The following is a 10,000-nucleotide window of genomic DNA, read 5'->3' as shown; positions in this document are numbered from 1 at the left end:
GAAAGATAGGAGCGCCTAAATATTTAGCCAAACCTGCTAGTCTCAGTTAAAACCCCTCAAGTCTAACTAAATAGGTAACCAAAAAACAAATGTGAGACAGCGCTAAAACAAAGCTAAAGATATAGGTTAAAAGGACACAATGGTTGAAAAATACATAATCATTTAATCAAACTAAAAAGTAAAAAATCTATACACACAGACTGGTGAACAGAATAACTAAATATGAATTTAAGATGTTAAAATTATATATAAGCTGGGACGTCTCCCAGTAAATATCTATAAATCTAAAAAATCATCATACAATTTATGAATAATATCTATGACACAGCCTATAGAATAATAACTTGATGACTCAGATAAAAAATCTAATATGACAATGGTTGGAGCAGGTATGCTCAAATAACAGCCATAAATACATTCTCAAAAGTCAATAGGTAACCTATAAATGGCGTTTTAGGTGACTGGTTAAATGATTATGAATTCAATTATTAAACATCCCCTCGGCAGTCCATGCCACGTCCAGAGGGATATCTGTGCAAAAAGGAAAGGTTTTACCTCAAAGTCCCAGTGTGCTGTTATGCTTGTTGATAATCGTATGTCCGTGTACTTATCGTCCCCTCAGCGGTCCGAGCCGTGTGTAGAGGAATATCTGCTTGGAAGAAAAAGCTATTTACCTCAATGTCCCAGTGTGAATGTTGGTTTGCAAACCTATGAAATTACTTATGTTCAACACGCTTCCAGCATCTCGTATCCTGCAGATATCTGGGATAGTGAGGGTCACGTGACTTTCCTCCATGTTGTCAGAGGCTGAAGGTTAAACCCTCCGTAGTATGACAGTTGATGGATTCTTGGTAGTTAGAATTGCTAGTAGCGATTTAATCTGGGATACCTTTTCTTATAAACACAGATATTCCTCTGCACACGGCTCGGACCGCTGAGGGGAGGATAAATACACGGACATACGATTATCAACAAGCATAACAGCACACTGGGACTTAGAGGTAAAACCTTTCCTTTCTGCACAGATATCCCTCTGGACACAACATGGACATTTTTGATAATTGGATTTTTAATAATTGAATTCATAATCATCTAACCAGTATCCTGAAACGCCATTTATAGGTTACTTTTGACTTTTGAGAATGTATTTATGGCTGTTATTTGAGCATACCTGCTCCAACCATTGTCATATTAGATTTTTTTATCTGAGTCATCAAGTTATTATTCTATAGGCTGTGTCATAGATATTATTCATAAATTGTATGATGATTTTTTAGCTTTATAGATATTTACTAGGAGACGTCCCAGCTTATATATAATTTTAACAGCTTAAATTCATATTTAGTTATTCTGTTCACCAGTCTGTGTGTATAGATTTTTTACTTTTTAGTTTGATTAAATGATTATGTATTTCTCCAACATAGGTGTGTCCGGTCCACGGCGTCATCCTTACTTGTGGGATATTCTCTTCCCCAACAGGAAATGGCAAAGAGCCCAGCAAAGCTGGTCACATGATCCCTCCTAGGCTCCGCCTACCCCAGTCATTCTCTTTGCCGTTGTACAGGCAACATCTCCACGGAGATGGCTTAGAGTTTTTTAGTGTTTAACTGTAGTTTTTATTATTCAATCAAGAGTTTGTTATTTTGAAATAGTGCTGGTATGTACTATTTACTCAGAAACAGAAAAGAGATGAAGATTTCTGTTTGTATGAGGAAAATGATTTTAGCAACCGTCACTAAAATCCATGGCTGTTCCACACAGGACTGTTGAGAGCAATTAACTTCAGTTGGGGGAACAGTGAGCAGTCTCTTGCTGCTTGAGGTATGACACATTCTAACAAGACGATGTAATGCTGGAAGCTGTCATTTTCCCTCTGGGATCCGGTAAGCCATGTTTATTACGATTGTAAATAAGGGCTTCAAAAAGGGCTTATTAAGACTGTAGACTTTTTTTGGGCTAAATCGATTGATTATTAACACATATTTAGCCTTGAGGAATCATTTTATCTGGGTATTTTGATATAATAATATCGGCAGGCACTGTTTTAGACACCTTATTCTTTAGGGGCTTTCCCAAAGCATAGGCAGAGTCTCATTTTCGCGCCGGTGTTGCGCACTTGTTTTTGAGAGGCATGGCATGCAGTCGCATGTGAGAGGAGCTCTGATACTTAGAAAAGACTTTCTGAAGGCGTCATTTGGTATCGTATTCCCCTTGGGGCTTGGTTGGGTCTCAGCAAAGCAGATACCAGGGACTGTAAAGGGGTTAATGTTCAAAACGGCTCCGGTTCCGTTATTTTAAGGGTTAAAGCTTCCAAATTTGGTGTGCAATACTTTTAAGGCTTTAAGACACTGTGGTGAAAATTTAGTAAATTTTGAACAATTCCTTCATGTTTTTTCGCATTTGCAGTAATAAAGTGTGTTCAGTTTAAAATTTAAAGTGACAGTAACGGTTTTATTTTAAAACGTTTTTTGTACTTGTTATCAAGTTTATGCCTGTTTAACATGTCTGAACTACCAGATAGACTGTGTTCTGAATGTGGGGAAGCCAGAATTCCTATTCATTTAAATAAATGTGATTTATGTGACAATGACAATGATGCCCAAGATGATTCCTCAAGTGAGGGGAGTAAGCATGGTACTGCATCATTCCCTCCTTCGTCTACACGAGTCTTGCCCACTCAGGAGGCCCCTAGTACATCTAGCGCGCCAATACTCCTTACTATGCAACAATTAACGGCTGTAATGGATAATTCTGTCAAAAACATTTTAGCCAAAATGAACACTTATCAGCGTAAGCGCGACTGCTCTGTTTTAGATACTGAAGAGCATGACGACGCTGATATTAATATTTCTGAAGGGCCCCTAACTCAGTCTGATGGGGCCAGGGAGGTTTTGTCTGAGGGAGAAATTACTGATTCAGGGAACATTTCTCAACAAGCTGAACCTGATGTGATTGCATTTAAATTTAAGTTGGAACATCTCCGCATTCTGCTTAAGGAGGTATTATCCACTCTGGATGATTGTGACAAGTTGGTCATCCCAGAGAAACTATGTAAAATGGACAAGTTCCTAGAGGTGCCGGGGCTCCCAGAAGCTTTTCCTATACCCAAGCGGGTGGCGGACATTGTTAATAAAGAATGGGAAAGGCCCGGTATTCCTTTCGTCCCTCCCCCCATATTTAAAAAATTGTTTCCTATGGTCGACCCCAGAAAGGACTTATGGCAGACAGTCCCCAAGGTCGAGGGAGCGGTTTCCACTTTAAACAAACGCACCACTATACCCATAGAGGATAGTTGTGCTTTCAAAGATCCTATGGATAAAAAATTAGAAGGTTTGCTTAAAAAGATGTTTGTTCAGCAGGGTTACCTTCTACAACCAATTTCATGCATTGTCCCTGTCGCTACAGCCGCATGTTTCTGGTTCGATGAGCTGATAAAGGCGGTCGACAGTGATTCTCCTCCTTATGAGGAGATTAGGGACAGAATCAATGCTCTCAAATTGGCTAATTCTTTCACCCTAGACGCCACTTGGCAATTGGCTAGGTTAGCGGCTAAGAATTCTGGGTTTGCTATTGTGGCACGCAGAGCGCTTTGGTTGAAATCTTGGTCGGCTGATGCGTCTTCCAAGAACAAGCTACTTAACATTCCTTTCAAGGGGAAAACGCTGTTTGGCCCTGACTTGAAAGAGATTATCTCGGATATCACTGGGGGTAAGGGCCACGCCCTTCCTCAGGATCGGCCTTTCAAGGCAAAAAATAAACCTAATTTTCGTCCCTTTCGTAGAAATGGACCAGCCCAAAGTGCTACGTCCTCTAAGCAAGAGGGTAATACTTCTCAAGCCAAGCCAGCTTGGAGACCAATGCAAGGCTGGAACAAGGGAAAGCAGGCCAAGAAACCTGCCACTGCTACCAAGACAGCATGAAATGTTGGCCCCCGATCCGGGACCGGATCTAGTGGGGGGCAGACTCTCTCTCTTCGCTCAGGCTTGGGCAAGAGATGTTCTGGATCCTTGGGCGCTAGAAATAGTCTCCCAAGGTTATCTTCTGGAATTCAAGGGACTTCCCCCAAGGGGGAGGTTCCACAGGTCTCAGTTGTCTTCAGACCACTTAAAAAGACAGGCATTCTTACATTGTGTAGAAGACCTGTTAAAAATGGGAGTAATTCATCCCGTTCCATTAAGAGAACAAGGGATGGGGTTCTACTCCAATCTGTTTATAGTTCCCAAAAAAGAGGGAACGTTCAGACCAATCTTAGATCTCAAGATCTTAAACAAGTTTCTCAAGGTTCCATCGTTCAAGATGGAAACCATTCGAACTATTCTTCCTTCCATCCAGGAAGGTCAATTCATGACCACGGTGGATTTAAAGGATGCGTATCTACATATTCCTATCCACAAGGAACATTATCGGTTCCTGAGGTTCGCATTCCTGGACAAACATTACCAGTTCGTGGCGCTTCCTTTCGGATTAGCCACTGCTCCAAGGATTTTCACAAAGGTACTAGGGTCCCTTCTAGCTGTGCTAAGACCAAGGGGCATTGCTGTAGTACCTTACTTGGACGACATTTTGATTCAAGCGTCGTCCCTTCCTCAAGCAAAGGCTCACACGGACATTGTCCTGGCCTTTCTCAGATCTCACGGATGGAAAGTGAACGTGGAAAAGAGTTCTCTATCTCCGTCAACAAGGGTTCCCTTCTTGGGAACAATAATAGACTCCTTAGAAATGAGGATTTTTCTGACAGAGGCCAGAAAAACAAAACTTCTAGACTCTTGTCGGATACTCCATTCCGTTCCTCTTCCTTCCATAGCTCAGTGCATGGAAGTGATCGGTTTGATGGTAGCGGCAATGGACATAGTTCCTTTTGCACGCATTCATCTAAGACCATTACAACTGTGCATGCTCAGTCAGTGGAATGGGGACTATACAGACTTGTCTCCGAAGATACAAGTAAATCAGAGGACCAGAGACTCACTCCGTTGGTGGCTGTCCCTGGACAACCTGTCACGAGGGATGACATTCCGCAGACCAGAGTGGGTCATTGTCACGACCGACGCCAGTCTGATGGGCTGGGGCGCGGTCTGGGGATCCCTGAAAGCTCAGGGTCTTTGGTCTCGGGAAGAATCTCTTCTACCGATAAATATTCTGGAACTGAGAGCGATATTCAATGCTCTCAAGGCTTGGCCTCAGCTAGCGAGGGCCAAGTTCATACGGTTTCAATCAGACAACATGACAACTGTTGCGTACATCAACCATCAGGGGGGAACAAGGAGTTCCCTGGCGATGGAAGAAGTGACCAAAATCATTCTATGGGCGGAGTCTCACTCCTGCCACCTGTCTGCTATCCACATCCCAGGAGTGGAAAATTGGGAAGCGGATTTTCTGAGTCGTCAGACATTGCATCCGGGGGAGTGGGAACTCCATCCGGAAATCTTTGCCCAAGTCACTCAGCTGTGGGGCATTCCAGACATGGATCTGATGGCCTCTCGTCAGAACTTCAAAGTTCCTTGCTTCGGGTCCAGATCCAGGGATCCCAAGGCGTCTCTAGTGGATGCACTAGTAGCACCTTGGACCTTCAAACTAGCTTATGTGTTCCCGCCGTTTCCTCTCATCCCCAGGCTGGTAGCCAGGATCAATCAGGAGAGGGCGTCGGTGATCTTGATAGCTCCTGCGTGGCCACGCAGGACTTGGTACGCAGATCTGGTAAATATGTCATCGGCTCCTCCTTGGAAGCTACCTTTGAGACGAGACCTTCTTGTTCAGGGTCCGTTCGAACATCCGAATCTGGTTTCACTCCAGCTGACTGCTTGGAGATTGAACGCTTGATCTTATCGAAGCGAGGATTCTCAGATTCTGTTATCGATACTCTTGTTCAGGCTAGAAAGCCTGTGACTAGAAAGATTTACCACAAAATTTGGAAAAAATATATCTGTTGGCGTGAATCTAAAGGATTCCCTTGGGACAAGGTTAAGATTCCTAGGATTCTATCCTTCCTTCAAGAAGGATTGGAAACAGGATTATCTGCAAGTTCCCTGAAGGGACAGATTTCTGCCTTGTCTGTGTTACTTCACAAAAAGCTGGCCGCTGTGCCAGATGTTCAAGCCTTTGTTCAGGCTCTGGTTAGAATTAAGCCTGTTTACAAACCTTTGACTCCTCCTTGGAGTCTCAATTTAGTTCTTTCAGTTCTTCAGGGGGTTCCGTTTGAACCCTTGCATTCCGTTGATATTAAGTTATTATCTTGGAAAGTTTTGTTTTTAGTTGCAATTTCTTCTGCTAGAAGAGTTTCAGAATTATCTGCTCTGCAGTGTTCTCCTCCTTATCTGGTGTTCCATGCAGATAAGGTGGTTTTACGTACTAAACCTGGTTTTCTTCCAAAAGTTGTTTCTAACAAAAACATTAACCAGGAGATTATCGTACCTTCTCTGTGTCCGAAACCAGTTTCAAAGAAGGAACGTTTGTTGCACAATTTGGATGTTGTTCGCGCTCTAAAATTCTATTTAGATGCTACAAAGGATTTTAGACAAACATCTTCCTTGTTTGTTGTTTATTCCGGTAAAAGGAGAGGTCAAAAAGCAACTTCTACCTCTCTCTCTTTTTGGATTAAAAGCATCATCAGATTGGCTTACGAGACTGCCGGACGGCAGCCTCCCGAAAGAATCACAGCTCATTCCACTAGGGCTGTGGCTTCCACATGGGCCTTCAAGAACGAGGCTTCTGTTGATCAGATATGTAGGGCAGCGACTTGGTCTTCACTGCACACTTTTACCAAATTTTACAAGTTTGATACTTTTGCTTCTTCTGAGGCTATTTTTGGGAGAAAGGTTTTGCAAGCCGTGGTGCCTTCCATTTAGGTGACCTGATTTGCTCCCTCCCTTCATCCGTGTCCTAAAGCTTTGGTATTGGTTCCCACAAGTAAGGATGACGCCGTGGACCGGACACACCTATGTTGGAGAAAACAGAATTTATGTTTACCTGATAAATTACTTTCTCCAACGGTGTGTCCGGTCCACGGCCCGCCCTGGTTTTTTTAATCAGGTCTGATAATTTATTTTCTTTAACTACAGTCACCACGGTACCATATGGTTTCTCCTATGCAAATATTCCTCCTTAACGTCGGTCGAATGACTGGGGTAGGCGGAGCCTAGGAGGGATCATGTGACCAGCTTTGCTGGGCTCTTTGCCATTTCCTGTTGGGGAAGAGAATATCCCACAAGTAAGGATGACGCCGTGGACCGGACACACCGTTGGAGAAAGTAATTTATCAGGTAAACATAAATTCTGTTTTTTTAACCATTGTGTCCTTTTAACCTATATCTTTAGCTTTGTTTTAGCGCTGTCTCACATTTGTTTTTTGGAAACATGGAAGTGCAGACAGCTAAATTCCACAGTCATTGGTTGCGCACACTCTAGTAAGCCATTTATGACCATTCCTAATTGGCCTCAGCAGAAAAGGTAACGTAAGTTACAATATGGCGGCACCCACTGTTTTATGGACATGAACTTTTACACTTTATTTTTTCAATATTTAAACAACTAATATAATTTTTTAAAAATACATGTACAGAATTGTTCTCAGGCTAATCTTTGCTCTGCATGCATCAAATGATTTATTTAGTGTTTAATGTCCCTTTAAAATTTTCTTATTTACCTGAATTTCTATACTAAATGCAGAAGTGTTAATGCTTTTTTATTCTTTCTAACAAGCCTCTTGTCGGACAAACTATATTTTATCTATATTATAGGAACAAGGGTTTACCCAAGAACAAAGTATGTATTTGCTGGAGGAATATGAATCCGTCACTGCTGTCTTGGAATCTGCCATTGCTGCAGAGGGTGAGCTCCTATATGTTCATAGTTGCAAAGAGAACAATATGGTCCATGTACTAACATATTCCCCCTTTGTTTATTGATGGCATAGTCCTAGCCGGAAATATGAGAGCATGCCAGGACGAGCAAGTGGAAGAGGAGATTTATCTTCTGAATGATACGCCTGAGTGAGTACACCCATGCACCTGCTTGTAGAGCAATGCTTTACGTCTAATGTTCATTTGCCACAGCTGAGAATTTATCATATAAATGCATTAGTGTCTGGGGATCAGCTTTCATTTTCCATCCTGCTATATGTTAGAATATTATAGTTCATTTGTGACTTGGTAGAAAATAGTTGGATTGGAAAATAATTTTAAAGGATAATAAATGTAATTCCCACAAAAAAATGTAATGTATAGTTTTTAAACAAAACAAATGCCTTGTGTTTTCTTTATTTGTTGTCTGCTTTTCTTTTGATTTACCTTTTGTAAATTCATTGTCCAATGTCCACAGAGAAACTGAAGTGGATATTGCAAAGTTCTAACCATGCTACATTCTACACAATGATTGCTTAATCAGTGCAGGAGCTCATTTATAATAAGCAACCACAACATTTGTTTATTATGCAATCACATGAAATTCAGCATGATATCAGGAAAAATGTCAGACCTGTATTTCATGCCTACTGGCACTTTATTAGTGACCTTCCGGATGCATTTCATGCTTATTGTCCCTAACTGGTTACTGTAGAGAAGAGAAGATACTCAAACTCAAAAGGTTTTCAGTACCGGTGTTCTTGAACTGTAAAATAATGCAATTTTTGAACAAATTTTGAACATACTTTTAAATAATTTGTATGCTGCTTTATTGCAACACAGCACTTAATTTGGATATTGTTATGATAACAAATAACTTAAATTCACTTTTGACAAAAAAAGCTGTTAAAATCACTTGATTTCAGCTGCAAGTTACAATACTTTCCGCCACACACCAGCGTCTCTAATTACTTTGGGAACACACTAGAACAGTGGTTCTCAATTCAAGTTACCTCAAGACCCGGTAAATTTAAGCCGGACGTGTCCAGGGCCCGGTAGTACGTAGTTACCTTATGTATGGAGCGGCAAGACTTTCAGAGCGCGCAGCTGGGGATGTAGAATTGCAACCCACCAGCAGGGCTGTCAAGGCCTGGAACTGGGCTGTTGAGAAACCAGGCTCTAGAACATTTGTGACTGGGTGCACGTCCAGCAGAACATATTTCACTAGGGAAACTTAATCCACTTTGTCTACAGTAAATGATAGAAGCTTACAGGATTATTTCTCACCTACAACCCCATATTTCCTATATTTTACCTTTTGGACTACCCACTCAAGAATGTCATATACATTTGTAGGCTGCACAGTCTTTATGGTTTATGATGTGGCTAATCTGTGTAAAGAAATATCTTTGGTGTGATCCAGAAGGAGGGCGTATTCATTATTGTACTTCCCCTCCCCACAAAACATATTGTGATTCAATAAGATTGTTTATGGTCTCTCTGTCTGTTGCTGTTCCTCAGTTAGTAAAGGCTACTGAGTTATGATCCATCTTCTATATGGATAGAGAAAACGTGTTCTTTTCTGGCTCTACACATTACATTAAAGGGACATGAAACCCAACATGTTTCTTTTGTGCTTTAGATAGCTTTCCTTTGTTAAATAAACAGCAATTCACATGGGTGAGGCAATAAATTGAGGCATGTATATGTATATATGTATATATATAAAATCTCAATCAAATCTTCAGATCAACCCACCGGAAGCCATTTGCAATAAATATATCCTCCAAAGAATGCACTCTCAGGGCTTTCACAAAATAACACAATTTATTGAACGTTTTAGATCAACTCTCCTTCATCAGAATAACAACAGTGTGTGCAGTACACAAATAAATATATAGTGCTCATAATCACTTAAAAACATACATTCACTACCCCCCTCAAGTTAATGTAGTGCCAAACAACTGTATTGGAACGCAAGCTTGCGTTCCAATACAGTGTACAAAATTATGGAAAATATGGAAAATTTTAACATCGTAATTCAATTTCATATATTTGGATAGTATGTATAAACAGTGGCAGTGCTACCTGGTCATCTCTCTTAGCAGTACAGCTAGGGTTGCCACCCGTTCCTTAAAATACAGAAGACTTATAAGTTACAC

The 10,000-nt window shown here is 41.1% G+C and overlaps 1 protein-coding gene across 2 annotated transcripts in view; it reads left to right on the top strand.

Moving 5' to 3' along the window:
• Window positions 1-10,000, top strand: part of LOC128640180 (uncharacterized) — a 68,760-nt gene that overhangs the window by 23,428 nt on the left and 35,332 nt on the right. For both annotated transcript variants that reach the window (XM_053692556.1, XM_053692555.1), the window contains 2 exons: window positions 7,737-7,827; window positions 7,913-7,988. In XM_053692556.1, coding sequence (XP_053548531.1) covers window positions 7,737-7,827; window positions 7,913-7,988 — 167 coding nt within the window. The remainder of the gene's footprint in view (window positions 1-7,736; window positions 7,828-7,912; window positions 7,989-10,000) is intronic.

Source organism: Bombina bombina, chromosome 9 (genome assembly GCF_027579735.1).
Source record: "Bombina bombina isolate aBomBom1 chromosome 9, aBomBom1.pri, whole genome shotgun sequence".
NCBI lineage: Eukaryota > Metazoa > Chordata > Amphibia > Anura > Bombinatoridae > Bombina > Bombina bombina.
Note: the sequence above shows the minus strand (reverse complement) of the source record. Positions and strands in the feature narration are given on the sequence as shown.